This window comes from Schistocerca serialis, chromosome 1 (assembly GCF_023864345.2).
Source record: "Schistocerca serialis cubense isolate TAMUIC-IGC-003099 chromosome 1, iqSchSeri2.2, whole genome shotgun sequence".
Classification (NCBI taxonomy): domain Eukaryota; kingdom Metazoa; phylum Arthropoda; class Insecta; order Orthoptera; family Acrididae; genus Schistocerca; species Schistocerca serialis.
The window spans coordinates 417928066-417947582 of NC_064638.1; the positions used below are offsets into that span (position 1 = coordinate 417928066).

Consider the following 19517-nt stretch of genomic DNA (forward strand, 5'->3'; position numbering starts at 1 on the left):
CGTGGGCGTTGGGAATGAAGTTGCGCATCATGTAGCCTATTGCGCACAGTTTGAGTTGTAACACGATGTCCGGTGGCTACACAAAAAGCATTATTCAATATGGTGGCGTTGCTGTCAGGGTTCCTCTGAGCCATAATCTGTAGGTAGCGGTCATCCACTGCAGTAGTAGCCCTTGGGTGGCCTGAACGAGGCATGTCATCGACAGCTCCTGTCTCTCTGTATCTCCTCCATGTCCGAACAACATCACTGTGAGACTCCTGGACAGTTCCCTTGTTGAGAGCCCTTCCTGGCACAAAGTAACAATACGGACACAATCAAACCGTGGTATTGACCATCTAGACATGGTTGAACTACAGACATCACGAGCCGTGTACCTCCTCCCTGGTGGAATGAGTGGAACTGATCGGCTGTTGGACCCCCTCCATCTAATATGCTCTGCTCATACACAGTTGTTTACTTCTTTGAGCAGGTTTTCTTTTTAAATACATCCTCATCAGATCAGAGCTAAGTTGTTTCTCACCTTGCATTGTCTTACTGTGTGCGGTGTGCAGTCAAGTCAACTTAAAATCCGAGGTTTGCAGTCCATTCCTGATGTTCTAATTTTCTTTCCTGTGCACCTTTTTCTTTCATAAATTCATCAACAGTGGGTTCTAAATTGACAAATTGTGCCTCTTGACTTAACCAACATACTTTGCAGTAATACACAGCATCTCCGTACTCTTCGTTCAGTTCCATGGAAAACTGTTGCAACTGACGGTGGAGTATTGCATGTGACTTCAGAAGTTGTTATTATTTGCACCAACAATTTCTTTGATTGCTCCATGCCTGAAAATTTAGCACAAAGTGCTTCTGGATGTACAGAGCAATGAATCCTGTCTGTTGTTCCTTGTGCAGTTTTCCTCTTTTGTTGTCAATTAAATCTTTAAACTCTTTCAGTATGGTATTTTAATGTCATTTTGTATCAAATTTGGGGTACCTGTTGATTATGCGACTGCATAATAGATACTGATAATTCTCATCCCTCCCTTTGTCATTCCAATTTAGTTTTAAAGGTTTGTGATGCTAGATCACTAGACTGCCTCTTTTCATGCAGCAGATGCTGGACCAGTAAATGTCCTTCATACTATGAACAAATAGTGAAGGATAAATAGTGTGCTGAACTGAAGAGTGTTACGCTTACTGAAAAATGCAACAGTGGAACAGAAATCAAATGTCACACTCTACCCTGGTTACATCCTAGAAGGACCCATCATGCGTGTGTTTTATCATGCTGCAGGCAAGGCAACTTTCAAGGTTTTTTCCAAACAAATCCTATATGATTAACATATTCTAAATTCTGTAGAAAGGAAAATTTATTTCAGAATATTATTCAGACTGGGAACAGGTAGGTTGGCCAGCACTGCCAATAAAAACTCCCCTATACTGTGATGGAATGACCGCACTACAAGAGAGGATGTCAATAAACTTGGTAATTTTTTTCTGAAGTCCAAGATATGAACTTGGCTGAATGTTTTGTACCTCCATGTAGTGTCATACACTTTTCAATATCAGAGACTACCCATACTACCGTCTTTTTAGGAAAGCTTTCTGCAGAGCCACCTCCAGCAAGATCAGGTTATCTAGGGTAGAGCAATATTTCATGAATTTACATTGGAAGCAGCTAAGGGGTTACTTCCTCACTGACATCCACACTAGGTAGCAGTTTATCTCTTTTTTTTCTCCTAAGAAGCTTCTGAGAACAACATCATAGTAACCACTTGTAGAGTTACTGCCCTTTCCTCGTTTTAGTAGGACTATCATTATGGATTGCCTCCATGAATGTAGGTATAGTTCCAATGACAATGTGTGATGATCAATGAATTTTGCTTTTGATTCTTTGCACAACTGTCACTGCTGTACATACGTTGGTGACCTCCTTATGGGATCTCATCTGTCTGGATGTGTATCCAGGTAGTGAAGTGCTTGCTAGAATGAAAATCATTTCCCACTTCCCACTATGCAATATGTTTGAGGGCATGGGGATAAAAGGATAGGTCATTGATTGAGAATTAACCTGTGGCTGAGGTGAAATATGTTGCTTGACCTCTGTTCAGAAGATAGATGTCTCGTGATTCAGTGAGTCTCTGGCAATTGCTGTTGGATCTCAAAACACATAATGTGCATTAAAATTTCCTACAAATGGGAAGGATGAGGGTAGTTGCCTCATGAAGTGTATGAGATCCGTTTTATCAAGTGTGTCATTACTGCCTGCAAGTTGGTGGTGAATTGCACAGTTGAGGAGTGGCACATATAACTAATGGTAGTGAATAATGCATTACCCCTGTTTTCACCAAGATCATCTTCCCTGTTAAGTGAGTAAGATCCTAACATGAGAATCAGAAGTTTTGAAGTACATCGGCTGCTTACAGGTGACAAGTTTTAATTTTACCTCCTCTGCAGATGTTTTGAAAATGTCCACTATCCATTTAATTATGGGACCCATCAGCCAGTGAGGGTTTTCCCCATTTTTTCTGCACTGGTTATTTGCAATGGATGTTCGCAACATTGCCTTTGCTATCAGACAGAGGTAGTGTGTGCCAATCTGATGGTTTTAATCCAGCTTTATTTGCCTTTGGTTGGGTTTTGGCTGAACTTTTATATTTACTTGAAGGAGCTGGTGTTTTTGTGGACAAGGATGTTGATGTTTTTTTCTGATACTTGATTTTGAATGCTTGTATTTAGAAAACCTTTGGCTTCTGAGTATTTAAGGAATTGGAAGTAGTTTCACCTTTGTAGGCCCTCTTGAAAGAGCATGCATGTTTATGTAACTCTGGTATTGGAGTTTGTGAGGGGGGTGTGATAGGTTTTTTGAATACTGATTTCAAAAGATCTGTGGTAAATACTAGAGGTTAAATCACCGTGAGTGCTTTCTTAGCCTCACCATATCTGTTCATCACACATTCAGTTCCTGATTTTTTGTTTTCCTTTCAGCAAACTTTTAGCTATCTCTGCCACACATGGGATGATCATTCAAACAGTTGTACATTTTGGGTGACATCTGCTTATTTCATTTGCTTAATCCACCTTTGATCAGTATTTACCACATGTTACTTTGCTGTTACAAACAGTTGTGGTTACAAACTTTTGGCATTTAAAACATCTCATAGGGTTTGGTGTAGATGATCTATCTTAGAGGTGGATAAACTCAGTTGTGATGTACTCCGAAAACAGAGGAGTTGAGTGTTATAATGAATGCCACAGTTTTGAATGTTTTTAAGACCCTGCAATAGCTTGTAAATATAATACGCAATTTTATGTACATTACTTAATCCTTTGATGTAACTTTCTGAATATTTTTTTTCTTAAATGGGAAGGAAACAAGTCATATGTTTAAAGGTTTTTCATCAAAATGTAACTTCTTTGTTCGAATTCTGAGTCTGACACAATTAAATGCCTTTGGTAAATTGCAGAAAACACAAACTGCTAATATTGTAATGTTTTAAAATGTTATTAAATGCTCGTATAAATAGCAGTCTCAGAAGAAAATCCATTTGAAATTTAAATGTTGATCTGCTAAAAATCCTATTATTGTGGATGCATATGAGTCCATTGAAGTTGGTGCAAAGTGCGGTATCAATGAGAGGAAAAGTGGCTACGAAGGACAGAGAAGAAAGAACATTCAATGAAATTGCCCATGAGAGGAGGAGACACTTCCTTTCTGTCTTTCAGGATATTGTAGGCTTAGACTGCCTTCAGATAGGAGAACAAATGGTGCTACCAGTATTTTGTGTGTGTGTGTGTGTGTGTGTGTGTGTGTGTGTGTGTGTGTGTGTTAGAGAGAGAGAGAGAGAGAGAGAGAGAGAGAGAGAGAACTATATGTATTCATTTTGAAATAAAAAAACTGCCCCTATTAATGTTGATTTCATGTGTACCACAGAACCCTTAGTCTGCTCACCTGGCATGCAACAGATGCAAGATGCAGACTCTTGAAGTAAATGACTCACATGTTTTTCCTCCCTCTCAACATCCTCCCCATTGATTCCACTTTCTCCTTCGTGCCACTCCATTGATACAACCTCCCCTCTCCTATGTCATATTTATATTCTTGCTATGGACCTCATTTGGCTTGATACTTCTCTTATATTTATAACAATAGTGACAGGTTTAAGTGTAATTTTTAATTTTATTCTTAAGTTTATAAGGGAGTGCTTAAAGAGATATTAAATGCAATACTGTTTTCATTAATATTATTTGATTGTACCATACCTGACACCAGGTAGTGATGGCGGAAGTGAAGGTACATTGTAGTCATATTCATCATAATCTGGATCCTTCTTTTGTGTTATGTTGATTATTGCTTCAATCTCTGGTGGTATAACCCTTTCTGATGGAGCTGAGTTGTTTAATAGTGATGTGTTGTTAGTCCCAGGGTCAGAAATACTGACATTAGTGTGAACTGTCACATTTACAGTATCAAGTTCTTCTGGCATTATGATTGTTGTAGGTATGATTGTCATAAAAGTAGATTCAGTTTGCAAGGTTATTATATCATCTGTAACTTCAGTTGTAATTTCATTACTCGTAACATTTTCAGTTTCATTGTCTTCAGGGCTTAGATTATCAATTCTTTCCATTGCAGTGATGATGTTTGCTACAGTTGTCTCATTTTGTAGTAGATTCTCTGTTGTGTTTTCAGGCTCAGTAAAAGCTGGAATTGTTTCTGTCATGATTGTAGGTGTTACATTTTCCTCTGAAGTGAAATTGAGTGTAGTTGCATTCTGAATGTCACTTGTAGTTGTTTCCACTTCTTCTGTGGTCGTGTTATTTGCTGTAGAATTTTGTGTCCCATTATTGGATACAATTTTATTTTCCATGTCAATAGGCCCCATCTCACGATGAATTCGTTCTTGTGTACCTGGAGATCGATTAGCATTGTTAGTAGTTGTGCTATAGTTTTGCAGTGGCCCTCTTTCAAATATCTTATTTTTCTTTTTTCCCACTGAAGAGATTGTACCCTGTAATTGTGAAGCACACAATCAGTTTCATTGGTTTTACAAATAGGAAAAAGTGGTTTATGTAAGTGATAGCTTGTCACCTCAATTGATGATGCTCTTGTAGTACCTGTTGCCCTTTCCTCATCATGTCTATCTGTAAAGCAGAGAGATCATTTTGTAATTTCCTTTTTACATCAACTATGGTTATACATGACAGCACATCAATAACTATCACTCAGACTTCATTCTTAACTTATCATGTCATTGAATGTAGTAAATTTTATACAATATCATGAGTTTGATTTATGCATGTATTACCTTAAGTAAATAGAAATAATTCAAATGGTTCAAATGGCTCTAAGTACTATGGGACTTAACATCTGAGGTCATCAGTCCCGTTAGAAATAATTGCCTACTGGATATGTGTTGCAGGTTAGCCCCACCCCCTTTCTCACATTTTTAATGGCATAGGAGCAAACATATAAACATATCCTTTGGCACAAGTAATTGGGAAACATCAGTGATACAGGGTCTCCCAAGAGGAATGGTCATTATTCAGGGATATGGCACGAAAAATTATTTGAACCAAAAATCTTCATATGGGCATATGCCCTGTTCCTAATGGTTTCCAGGATAGAATACATTTAATGTATATTTGTTTTTGGGCTAGTAGTGCGCACTTACGTGTCTCACCCACCTGACCCATTCAGTGTTTTACTTTATTTTAGCCCTAACATCCTTTGCTGCTTTCAACCTCTTTGCTCTTGATGTCTTTCTGCCATTAAATTAGCCTGTTGAAAGTTGAATGCTAAGTTATCCATGGTGAGTGATGAATGAAGTGGTGTGAGAGACTGAGAGTGTATCAGAGAGAAGCATCAGTTACCTGTGTTTATACCCACAATGGCTAAAATGCCACACATCTACACTAATGAAGAAAATGCAGATATTCTGTATGTTCACGGTTTTTGTGATGGTAGTGCTCCTGCTGCTGTTGAAGAATACCGTCTGTGCTTTCCAACATGTCAAGTTCCTGATTGTAGAGTGTTTACCAGAGTTTTCAGTGCAGGTATTCTCCAAAGTTCCTCTTGAGAATGGGGTATTCAAACATTTACTGTGAGCTGTACAACAGTTGCTATCTAATGTGTACAATAATGCTTAGAGGTGAATGTGTTAAAAATATGTATTTTTCAACCAGTACTTTGTGAAATGCATGTTGTAATGTTTACAAACTGTTACACATATGTAAATCTCACAATAGATTGAGTAATACAGAAAATAAACAACAGTGTACATTGAATGTGTTCTATCTCGGAATCTATTCAGAATAGGGCAAGTTTCTTGCTTTAAATGATCATTCCTGTTATATCTCTGAAAACTGACAATTCCTCCTGGGACATCCTCTAGACATTTATCTTTGACAAATCAAAACGAGTTTCATGTCATTAACACTAAATTATAGAAGAATAGATGAGACTTTTGTACATCATAAAATAGACTAAATATATGTGATAATGCATGCTGTAAATAGAGGTGGCTTGACAATTGATGTAACAGTTTATTGCTGTTTGAGAGCAAATTTGTATAATGATATAATAGTGATATATCACACACATACACCACTAAAATAAGTTTTATTGTTGGAAAAGTGGACTACATTGTTAAGACAGTGGTTCCTTCTTATGTTTGAAGTGTAATTAATGAGGAGACTTTGTTAACTAGTTCGTTGCAGAATTAGTTGGTTTTGATATTTAGTGTTATATTTCATGAATCGAGAAGTAGAGTGGGCTTCTGTGCTTGCTAAATTTGAGTTACTTATATGTTTTTGTTTGGTCATACTGGTCATTCAAGTCACCTGCAGCTCTAAAACTGCAGTACATTGTAGAAGAGATCGAAATATATGAGTTACCTTTATTGGCATTACTTAACATTTAGCAGCGAGTTCATAACATTTAGTACTCATGTAGGGCATTTATAAGAAACCAGTTCATAAGTTTCTGCGTATTTTGTTAACAGTATTTTAGACAATTGTAGAAGTGCATTTTTCATAGTATCATCACTAAATAATGTTTCATTGCTTTCACACTTGTCTTGGAAGCCTAATATTGTGTTAGTGATACATTGTGCGACTTTCAATTTCTACCATTTACAATAAATTACGGCCATTCGTACAGTTAATGAGGATGGCCTACAAGAAAAAAAAAATTAATGCTGACAAATTTTGTTGCTGAACTTTCTTATGGCATCAGGCCCAGATATTACTTGTTGAAACAGATTTTCATGCTTTGTCAAATATCTGCACGTACTAGCTTCACAAAGACTGATAACTGGCTTTCAGTTCTCCTTTTGTACGTGCCCTTCTGCTGCTGCTCTGTCCTGTAAGTAGTGATGTGTCTTCATACAGGTACTTTTCAATTGTGGTATTTCCATGTTTATGTTTATGGTGGTTCTTAATTAATGAATGCTTGTATGTTGTGACTCATACCTGTAGAGGCGAGAGTTCATTCCATAACTTCAAATGGCTGAGACTTTAGACCTAACTACCTTAAGCCAACCAACTTGTTCAGTTTAAGGACATAAAAATAATTTGTTATCCAAAAGGCCCAAATTACAGTAATTATATGGTAAATGACAGCCAGAAATAGTTGCATGTTAACATTGTAATTTTATAGGCAAGTACAAATGATATTTGTATTTCCTCTCCACTTCATTACAATGACTAAAGTCTGACAATTCAGAGTATAAAGGAAAGTGACATGATCAATGCACTAAAATTCTACTCACTGCACTCATATCTTGTAGGGCAGCAGCTGATGTTAGAGATTACTGGAGTACATCCATGTATTGGTGGAGAACACTTCAGTGTAGTGCATTGCACTCGTCCTCGTATACAGTAACATTGCTTACACTGTGCTCTGTCCACTTCAATACGAACTCCCTCTGTGTACTGTTGACCACCCACGGTGCAACCTAATAACACAACCATGTGATAAAAGTTAACATAATAGAAAATACTGATAATAATGACTGTATTAAGATCATTGAACACACTTTTACCTAAAATCTGACTATTCTGAAAAGTCACCTGAAAATACTGAAAGTGACCACAGTTTCTTTTTTAAGTAGTAACTGTGGTTTTAAACAAATAAAGAGATGGCCACTATATTACTGGCATGTAATTATGATTTAAAAATTGTTTCTAATGTACAGGTTCAGTTTTCCCTGATGCCTGTGTTGATTAGATATCTACACATGTTTCTTATCCAAATCTTCATGAACACATGAACACACTATGAAACTAATGTTAGGCTGTTGGTAAACTGTAGCAATTTAAGTTGCAAAAAAAGTAGAAAGTATGCCATACACTTCAGTTTTAAGTCAGAATTTGAAATGTGTCTAAACATTATAGAATAAGTAATAGAGTCTGTGTGTGCTACAAACCACCACCGGCTGAAGGATAGACTGCACAGACACTATATTCACCTGAGGAACAGCTATGCAAAGCTTCAATTATTATTAGAAACATTTCAACCTCTTTGATGTGTCTTTATTATTTATTATCTCTCAGAATTTCTATGCCACATTGTGTTGTGTGAAACATGATATAGGACTGAGATGACATGTTACTGTCTGGTGGAATATATACTGTGATGAATATTTGTTAGAAGTTGAAACTATGTGTCAGACCAGAGCATGAACTGGACACCTGCCTACCACAGACAGTGTGCTACTAACTGCAATGTAACATTTGTTTCTGTTGAGGGTCAATTGCCACTCCTTTCACCAAACATCGATCCCCTACAGGTCTTCCTGTATTTTGCTACAATTTTCTAGTGCTGTAATTTCTCTGTTACAACAGCGTCATCTATGAAGTGCCATCTGGAACTTCCAACTTCATCTACTAGGTCATTTATATATACTGTGAAAAGTAATAGTCCTGTGGTAGTCCCCTGGGGCATGCCTGAAGCTACTTCTATGCCTGAAGACTTGCCTCTGTTCCGAATGGCATGATGTGTTGTGTTTGATAGAAACTCTTCAATCCACTCACACAATTGGTCTGATATTCTGTAAATTTGTATTTTGTTCATTAGGTGACAGTGCCTCATGGAAGACAAGAGCATGTTGTTGACTTGGGCATCAGTATCTATCGCCTTCTGGGTCTCATGGACGAGCAGAGTGATCTGGAAGACATCATGCTTATGCCATTGACTGTTAAACTCTTTATTTCCACTATTGCAATTTCGGCCTTAGGCCATTATCAAGTGCAGATGTTTTGGCTTTAAGCTTTGTCAACTTTATACACACTGACACATTTATATGTCGTTGTCGTTTGCTGTTATATACATTCGTAACGCTGCTAAGTAGTGTGAGTGCACATGTCCATATATCGTAAAATAGCACAGTCTGTACATACACATGTTCATTCCACCATCACTAGTAACTTTTGCACTAAACCACAGCAGCATTATGAATGTATATAACAACAAATGACAACAACATATAAGTGTCAGCATGCATAAAGTTGACATGGCTTAAAGCCAAAAAATTTGCACTTGATAATGGCCTAAGGTCGAAATTGCAATAGTGGAAATAAAAAGTTTAACAGTCACTGGCATAAACATGATGTCTTTCAAAAAATTTTATATGACTGTGAATCCCATTTATGAAAAGTTCATTTGGAGTGATCTGTGTTTTGTTATCATATTGATTCCTACAGAGGGGGTTTTCATAATCTAGAAATGTCATAATTTGCAAGCATAAAACATTCCAAAATTTTACAACACAGACATCAGAGATGTACATAGACCTATTATTCTGTGTGTCTGCTCAATGACCCTTCTTGAAAATGGGAATGCCCTGTGCCTTTTTACAATTGTCAGGAAGACATCACTGCTCCAGAAACCTACAGTACCTGTTTGCTAGAAGAGGGGCAAGTTCATTCACATACTCTATGTAGTACCGAATTGGTATACTGTCAGGTCCAGTGGCCTTCCCTATGTTGAGCTATTTCAGTTGATTTTCAATCCAAAGGTCACTTGTTTCAATAGCAGCCATTTCGTTGTTCATACAATGATTTAAAGAAGGCACTACAGTGCAATCTTCCTCTGTGAAACAGTTTTGGAGAAAGAAATTTAGTATTTCAGTGTTTTCTGTATCATCCTCTGCTTCAGTGCCATTATGGTTATAGACTAGACAGTTGTTGTCGATCCATTTAATGGTTTAACATGAGAACAAAACTTCTTTAGATTTTCTGTCAAGCAGTGGACGAATTTTACTTTCGAATTTGTTGAAAACTTCACAGATGGCTCTCCTTAAGCTAATTTTGGCATCATTTCATTTTTGTTCAACTGTGAGGCTTTGTCTCCATTTAAATTTGCAGCGAAGGTCTCTTTGCTTTCGTAGCAGTTTTATAACATGGCTGTCAAACCAAGGCAGGTCTTTACTGCCGCTCACAACTTTAGTATTTCAGTTTAAACATATCTGTCTAAAGAATATTGTACAATCCTCTCTTTAACTTTCTCCATTAATACTCAATGTTATTAGTGCTGGAGATGAAATCTTTGTGCTGATTGCCCAGGTAATATGAAATCTGTTGTGACAGAACAGCAACTGTATTGATATTTAAAACAGTTCCAATACATTGTTTGTTTTTTAGTACCAGTTGCACATTTATTTATGTATGATGTGGTTCGATCTCCCTGGATCATCTTCAGATTTCTATAGTTGCATTAGCAATCCAATGTATCTGTTTTCAGAATGTCTCAGGTGTGTGCTTCTGACACAGAAACGACGGGTCGCTGATGCAGTTACATAGATTTGAAGATGATCCAGGGAGATTGAAATTAGTTACGTGTTAAAAAATGTGTAACTGGGACTGAAATTAAATGATATATTAGAATTGTTTTAAATTTAGTTGAACTATGCAGTCTCATCACCACCAACTACATAACATTAACAGGACAAGCTGATTGGATGTTAAATATTAAAGTGTGTGAAGCCTGTGCTCCCTTTACGTTATTGAACTAATAGGAGCAATGATTTTGCGATATTTTGTCCTGTTGCTGTCAGTGCTAGTGTGAAATTGTGTGTGTCACATATGATTTTAGAGGTCTCTGCAAATTACAGTATTAATAGGGATGTGAGAATGAAGGTGGAGATCTGAAGAAATGTGAATGTTTCTCTCACATCATGTATTGTGAATCTAGAGAGGACAAGCACATAATGGTTTCAGCACACATTGAATTTGAGAATAGGATTGGACAGTAAGCTTACATCTACACAGTCAGTTGTTGACCAGTCTGGTGTGGCAGCATAGGAAAACCCCTTTGGTTATCATCTGTGGCACATTTACAGCACAGCAGCATGTCGATGATATATGCTTCATTTTGTTGTCCTTAATGACAAGCCATCCTGCACTGACATTTGAACAAGATAATGTCTGCCCACACATGGCAACAATTTCTACTGCTTGTCTTACATGATTTTAAAACCCTATCATCACCAGCAAGATTGCCTGATTCTCCCCTGTTGAGAACATTTTTAGCATTATGGGTAAGGCCCCTCCAACCATCTCGGGATTTTGATGATCTAACGTGCTAGTTGGACAGAATTGGGCATAATAGCCCTCCAGAGGACATCCAACAACTCTGTCAGTCATTGCCAACTGAATAACTTCTTGCATAAGGGCCAGAGGTGGACCAATGTATTACTGATCTGTTCAGTTTGTAATTTGTAATCATTTGTTTGTTTGTACATTTATATTACATCCATCAATTTACATCCCATTCAAATAATTCCTTTGTGACATTTATTTTTTTATTTTTTATTTATTTTTTAAGAAAGTATTGCTCATGCAAAACTCAAATGACCCTTTTTCACATGGTATCCTACAAACCATAAATGAAATAGTACAGGCAGATTCCATACTCCTGGATTTCCAGAAAGTATTTGATGTGGTGCTTCATTGCAGACTGTTAATGAAGGTCCACACATGCAGAATAGATTTGCAGATATGTGAGTAGCCCAAAGACTTCTTAATTAATAGAACCCAGCACATTGTCCTTGATGGCAAGTGTTCGTCAGAAACAAGGATGTCGTCAGCAGTGAGCCAGGCAAGTGTGATAGGATTGCTCTCATTTTCTATATACATAAATGATATGACAGATATGATGAGCACAGATCTGTGATAATTTGCTGGTGCACTGTAGTGTATGAGGAAGTGTTGCTGTTGAATGACAGGAGGATGACCGGGGTAGAATTTCTATTTTGTGTGATGAATGGTAACCTTCTCTAAAAATGGAAAAAGGTAAGGTAATGCAGATGGTGCATGTACCACTCTGGTTTGAAGAGGTTGGCACAGGAGAGGAATTCATGGCAGTTCATATTTATCTGCTAGTCAAGAAGAAAGGCATCATTCTGGGTGACATTGTACACTGCTCTGGAGCTCATGGACAACCATAGTATGCCGCATTTCACAATATCTCCGCGTGCGGAACCCTGTTGATTTTTATAGTTGAGTTTTTAGTTCTTGAAAAAGGTAATAAAGTTGAGATCTCAAAAAATGTTCAATAATTCTGTGGAAGATTGGTATCAGCAATTCTGTGGAAGATTGGTATCAGCAATAGAAGCCTATAATTATGTGCATCTGTAAGAGGACCTTCCTTGAAAATAGGAATGACCTGCACTTTTTCCAATCATTTGGTGCTTATCATTCCACAAGCCATGATAAATGCTGCTATAAGCGGAGCAAGTTCTTTCACATAACCCAAGGTGAATCTTATAGGTACCTCAACAAGTTCAAATTCCTTTACGCTGTTGGGCAGTTTTGCCCCATTTTCTACTACACAATCATGTATCTCAATGTCTGCCGGTATGGTTATTAATATGATGATTAGAAGGAGAATTCTTATTATGATACTCTGCAGTGAAACAGTTTTGGAAGACTGTATTCACTATTTCAACCTTTTCTGTCATGTTCTGTTTTGATGTCAGTATTGTCTGTATTCAACCAAATAGATGATTTAGGTTGTTACAGACTTAATGGAACTTCAAATCATCTTAGGATTTTAGTTGAATCATTTCTCAAAATTTTACTTTGTAATTCACTGAACATTTCTTGTATAAGTCTTCTTGCACTCGCTTTGGGTTTGTTCAGCATTAATCACCAATAAGGCATGGACATCACTTAATTCTTCGCTTTTTTGCTTTTGTAATAGCTTTTTAATATGGCTCTTGAACTGCACCAGATCTTTTTCATCCCTCTCAACCCTGCTCTGAGAAGTCATCGAATGCAGTTTCTGAACAGCCTGCATTGTTGTCAGGTGATGCTGTACTATACAGGAAAGTATCATCACTGAATGACTTTAGAAGAATACAGTATGATAGCCAGAATTTCTATTGTGATCAATGACAGTTTGCTCTAAATGTAGAAAAATGTTTGTTAGTGCAGATGAGTAGGGAAAATAGCCCTGTAATGTCCACATACAGTATTGGTGGTGTGCTGCTTGACTAAGTCACATCCATTAAATATCTAGGCATGACGTTGGAGTACAATATGAAATGGAATGAGCATATAAGGACAGTCATAGGGGAGGTGAATGGGTGACTTCAGTTTGTCAGTAGAGTTTTAGGAACTCTACAAAGGAGACTATGTATAGATCACTTGTGTGTCTCATTCTTGAGTATTGCTCATGTGTTTGTGATCCTCACCATGTTGGATTAAAAGAAGGCATCAAATCAATTCAAAAGCAAGCTGCTACATTTGTTACCAGTAGATCTGATGGTTCGTGAACACAAATGGGAATCCCTGGAGGGAAGATGGGATTCTTTTTGTGAAGCGTTGTTGAAAAACTTTGGAGAATGATTACTCTTGTCATGTCATTTGAAGGTGATCATTCAATTGAGATGAGTTGGAAAGTTCTGTATCTATTTCTGGGTGCCTTCCTGGGCTGTGGGCTAAAGGCTAGAGTCACTGATTGCTGCTGTGGGAGATAGCTTCAATTTTTTTGGTCAATAAAGTCTGCAATGGAGTCCAACCAACCTTAAATGCCTAAGCATAATGACTGACACAAAATCTGCTGAAGAGGAGTCATCAAAATGCGTTCACCAGACTACTTGTCATACAGTTTTTATTGCACTGAGATGTTTGTAAAAGTATTGACTTTTCAGTTACATGTAAAAGGTAAACATCACTCATGGATTAGGCCTTAGGCCTGTTCTGACTGGTCGACAGCTGCCTACAAGGCAGTATGAGGAGCTATCTATGATAGAGGGACATGAGCTCAGCATGTTGCGAATCCCTCCAGCCGATATAGCCAAAAGATGAAACCTTTGTACAAGCAGGTGCTCATTTGCCCTTACAAGGCTGAGTGGACCCCATTCCAGACCTCACCATATCAGAAAAAAATCAGAGGTGGTACAGGAATCAAACCCAGGTCCTTCCACACTGAAGGCAGTGACAGTAGCCAATTGGTTCTGGAGGCAGTGGACTTTTCTCTTCCTGACTCAAATATTCAAGTCTGGAGATGAAAAAGTGGAGCACAAATGGATAAAATTCATAAGCATTATGCAACATGTAGAGCCTGCCAGAAAAATGTATACACACTTTAAGGAATGAAAAGTATTACTTATGTGTTTATTTTACATCTAATAATTGGTCACACATGTTGTACAATCTTCAGTTTAGCACATGGTTACTTTAATGTTCACCGTTGGTGGGTATACACATAACAGAATGGCGAGCAGTTGCCACAACTATGTCAGTCAATGTTACAGTGGATATTGCTGCACATGTCACTATAATCTCCTGGCGGAGTTCCTCCAGCGTGTGTGTCTTATGTCAGTAGATGTTATCTTTCACAGTTCCCCACAATTAAAAGTCCATAGGTGTTAGATCTGGTGACTGTGGAGGGAACCTCAGTGGGCCCTCTTCATCCAATCCAATGCCCCAGAAAATTGTCATCCAGGAAAGCTCATACAGCAAGGTGGTAGTGTGGTGGTGCCCCATTCTTTGGTAGAAGACCTTTTCATCAGCTCCATAAAGCACACATGTACCTGGCAAAATTGATATGCATAACATTTCCAGGTACATTTCTGCAGTGACAGTAGCATCGAAGAAAAAGAGTCCTTCTGAGCCCCTAAGTGATAGTCCACACCACACATGAACTGAACTGCTGGTAGATTGACTGCTTTATCCACATAAACATGCAGATTTCCTGGTGCCCAGTACACACAGGTATGCTGATTCATGGTTCTATTAAGTTTAAATTGTGCGTCATCACTCAACACTACCTTCATCACAAATTGTTCGTCATCAGTTCCATTTGCTGATACCATTTGCAAAATTGCATTTGGCGATCAATATTGTCATCCTTAATCACATACAGTAATTGTGGAATGTAAACTTTCCACTTCGCAGCTTTGAGAACTCTTTGTACACTTATACTGCTAACCCCCCATTTCACATGCCCATTGTGTAGCAGACATCTGTGGAGAATTAACAAATGTTTCCAACATGAGAGCTGACAAAGCAGGACTTGTAGCTGTACACTGTCTTCCTGATCTTCCGAATATCACAAATCGTTCCACGCAATTCAAACTGGTGAATGATGCATTTAATTTTTAGGTGGGTTGGCAGTTCTGTTTCAAACTCCTGCCTCCACTGACGTTGCACTTCAATGACATTATCAAATTTGAAAAAACCACTTCAAAATACATTCTCATTGCTTGAATGTCAAGCGTGCTCCAGCCATCTTTGTTTTCTCAATACCGAGATGAAAGTACTAACACCTGTTGAGCCAAAGGCCATACTACAACACACTCGCAACTCAGATTGAACAACAATATCAGTATCTCTATAGAGTCTGACAAGGAGTGTACACATTTTTCTGGCAGACTCTGCATATACATCACTGGCTGATGACAAATAGTTATTGAATGGTGATTCTAGCACAACGCTTGTTACCAGATTTCCTCCTCCCCTCCATCGCCATATTTCTGGATGGAAAAAATCAACCAAGATGGCAGATTTACCCCATTTATGCTATTTAAAATTCCACTGTGATGGTTTAGCCCACTTGTCCATCATTAAAATGTTGGATTACCGATGACCTAGTAGTTTGGTCCCTTCTCTCCCCCCACCTCCCAAACCAACCAACCAAATCTTGGTGCAAAATCCAAGATGTCTTGAGGAATTAGAATTAGAATTCAGTAACTACCATTACTTTAGAGCTAATCCACTTACAGTAATTAAAATGCTGCACTTTAGTAAGTGTTATTAATTTAATAATATGATTTGCTTGTAATCTTTTCAACAGACAAATTTAAAATGTTAAGTGATACCTGAAGAATAACGTGTGAGGAAGTAAGCTTATAGGGATGAAAATTCAATGTAGTGCAAGTAGTCCACATTGCTGGTTGAAAAAAATGTAATATGTGGGAACTAGGTGATTCATGTCATGTAAAAGAAGTTTTGCCTCAGTCACATTTGAGCAAGCTGCTGCAGGTTTCCTGATCTTCATAGCTACCACCACCACCATTGCTGCCACTGTTCCTCTAGTGACTGGTTTGGACGAGCTCCCAGTAAGTTCCAGCTTCGTCTTCCTCTCCCACCACTACTCCTCTACAGGTCACAGCTTTTGTTGCTGTACCAACACCACCAAGCTGTCTACATTCAAAACTGATTTACATGAATACGCTATTCTGGAAGGTAGTTGTCACTGAAGATTCTACAATCATCAACACATGATTGGTGGTGAGGCAGCCTGTCAAACTTATCCATGCTAGTGTAATTAAGTGGTTGGAGTAATAATACTTACTCACATATGTATAGAAATCTTTTGTATCATCAGTCATTCAAGCTCAGTGTTTTACCAACAAGTTAAATCCAATACTTTGGTTCCAGCAGTTAGCACAGATGCTTTTGAAATTATTGAAAGACATATCCATACCCAGATGACCTTCATATATGTATTTTAAATTGTTAATGTACTGCTTGAATGCGCTATTGATGTTTTTGTCGCCAGCTGAAGTGGCCGTGCGGTCAAAGGTGCTGCAGTCTGGAACCGCGAGACCGCTACGGTCGCAGGTTCGAACCCCCCAGGGGCTCAGCATTCATTTGCTGAGTACGGGCTTGGCGACCCCAGGGTCCTGAGCTGGGGACTGGTCAGTGCCGCCAGTCTCCTGTCACCGTAACCCCCAGACATGCTTCAGCGACCAACGCATGGCGTAGCGGTGGAATGTTGTGTGCTGCGGGGAATGGTAATCTTGGCTTGACCGCCTGGATTGCGAGGAAGGTAAACCTCTATAAAAACCCCTCAATCTTACGGTGTGCTGCGCGCCTATAAGATGCATGGCTGTTGGGGTGGAACAGTCGCAAGCGGGCAACCTCTGGGGCACCTGCTGCGCCCCAGTTGTATAAGGCTTACCTAGGCACGCAGGGCTCTGTCTAGGTGGACTTCTAGTTCCCTAGCTGCTCGTGGGACCGAGATGGAACCCTCGAACTTTTATTCTTCTCCTGCCAGCGGAAAGGGTGGACCGCCGGTGGGTTCTAACACCCAATCCAACAAGAGGGCTCGTGTAGCCAGTCCTCCTGATTCAGGTAGTAGTAACAGAATGCATGCTGCTTCGCAGAATGTGTTTTTCATAATTAAAAGAGAAGATGGGAGTTTTGAAAAAGTTTCGCCATTTTATATACAGAAGGGCTTAGAAGGTATTGCTGGCACATTAAAATCTGTAAAGTGCTTGCGAAATGGCACCTTGTTGGTTGAAACATCTAGCTTCCAGCAAGTCCAGAACCTTCAGAAGGCACAATTTCTTGGGGAGTTTGCGATAGAGACTGAATTTCACAACACCTTGAACTACAGCAAGGGTGTTGTGACTTGCAGAGATCTCGTTGACATTCCCCAAGACGAACTGAAGGCTGAATGGTCCCGGGAAGGAATTGTCGACGTGCAACACATTATGAAACGGTTGGATGGTGCTCTCATAAAGACTGACTCATTTATCCTTACATTTAACACCACCAAATTGCCAGAGCATGTGAAGGCAGGTTTCCTACGTCTCAGTGTACGGCCTTATTACCCCAACCCTATGCGGTGTTTTAAATGCCAACACTTTGGACACACTACTCTCGGCTGTAGAGGGGAAGCCACTTGCGGGAATTGTGGTAAAGCCGCCCATGAGGGAGTTGGTTGCTCCTCTCCTCCCAAGTGTGTCAACTGCTCTGGGGATCACCCTGTGTGGAGTAGGGAATGCAGAGTTTTCCTTGAGGAACGGAAGATCCAAGAACTAAAAACTACAAAACGCATCCCGTATGGTGAGGCGAAGAAAATCTACAAGTCCATGCAGCCACCCACGTTCGCTGCTTCCTTTTCTTCCGTTCTCAAACAACCAGTCTTGAAAACTGATGCCGCTACACAAACGGAGGTTGCTACTGTCAGCACTAGCACCTGCGCTTGTCAATGTACGTGTGCTGCTGCCGTTCCTGTGAAGCCTGCTGCTCCCCCCCGGCCTTCTGACCAGGCCGTGGTAGCTGACATCATGGAACTTCCTGCCCCTTCCCGGGTCCAGTCTTGTGCACTGCCCAGCACACCCCCTACTGCTTCTGAGGTTTTGGCTCCAATGCCACCTCAGGCCAGAACATCGAAGCCAAAGACAAAGGTGAAGACTCGCCCACTAAAGGAGACTGCAGTTATACAGTCTCCTGATGTGGATGTCATTCTCTCTGACATCTCTCTCGACTCCTCTTCTGAGGCGATGGAGGTTGATGTCAGACTGGGGCAATCATCTCGCCCCAAAACTGAGCCTCCACCTGTTGTGGGCTCTCCTCCCCAACAGAAAGTGAGAATGAAGGTACTCCCACCCTGACAGATGGCTCCCATTATACAGTGGAACATAAATGGATTCCGGGCACATGTGGAGGAACTGAACCTCCTAACACGGCAACGCCCCCTGTGCTTGTGTTTACAGGAAACGCATTTAAAACCATCTGATGCTCCTGTACTAAGGTGCTATACGTCATATCACAAAGATGACCTGACTGGAGAAAGGGCCAAAGGCGGAGTCGCTGTGTTTGTCAATAATGACCACCACTCCTCTGCTCTCCCCCTGGATACTGACCTGCAAGCAGTTGCAGTTGAAATTCATTCACCTCGGAGGCTTACCGTTTGCTCCCTTTATTTACCCCCTCTGGATGCAATGACCTTAGACGCTCTCACAGATCTTATCGACCAACTCCCCCGCCCATTTCTTCTCCTGGGAGACTTCAATGCCCATCGTGTCCTGTGGGGCTCCACTTCTCTTTGCGCTCGAGGTCGAATTTTGGAGAGCCTCCTAACATCTCAAGTGTTGTGCATCCTCAACACAGGTACTCTGACTCATTTCTCTACTGCTACAGGGTCATTCTCAGCCATTGACCTATCTTTCTGCTCTCCAACCCTCACCGACTCTGTTCACTGGGAGGTCATTGACGACCTTCATTCCAGCGGTCACTTCCCTATCCGCATTCATCTCCTGGATGGTGTATTGCTGGAGCAGCGGCCTCCATCG

General features: G+C 39.7%; 1 protein-coding gene and 1 long non-coding RNA gene across 3 annotated transcripts in view; one reads left to right on the forward strand and one right to left on the reverse strand.

The window, feature by feature from the left end:
- LOC126471962 (uncharacterized) overlaps positions 1 to 19517 on the reverse strand; it is a 445209-nt gene that overhangs the window by 100673 nt on the left and 325019 nt on the right. For both annotated transcript variants that reach the window (XM_050099902.1, XM_050099901.1), the window contains 3 exons: positions 7755 to 7940; positions 5075 to 5127; positions 4246 to 4994 (listed from right to left, as the gene is read on the reverse strand). In XM_050099902.1, coding sequence (XP_049955859.1) covers positions 4246 to 4994; positions 5075 to 5127; positions 7755 to 7940 — 988 coding nt within the window. The remainder of the gene's footprint in view (positions 1 to 4245; positions 4995 to 5074; positions 5128 to 7754; positions 7941 to 19517) is intronic.
- The window catches only part of LOC126471989 (uncharacterized), a 512362-nt gene that overhangs the window by 55966 nt on the left and 436879 nt on the right, over positions 1 to 19517 (forward strand). The gene's annotated exons all lie outside the window — the stretch shown is intronic.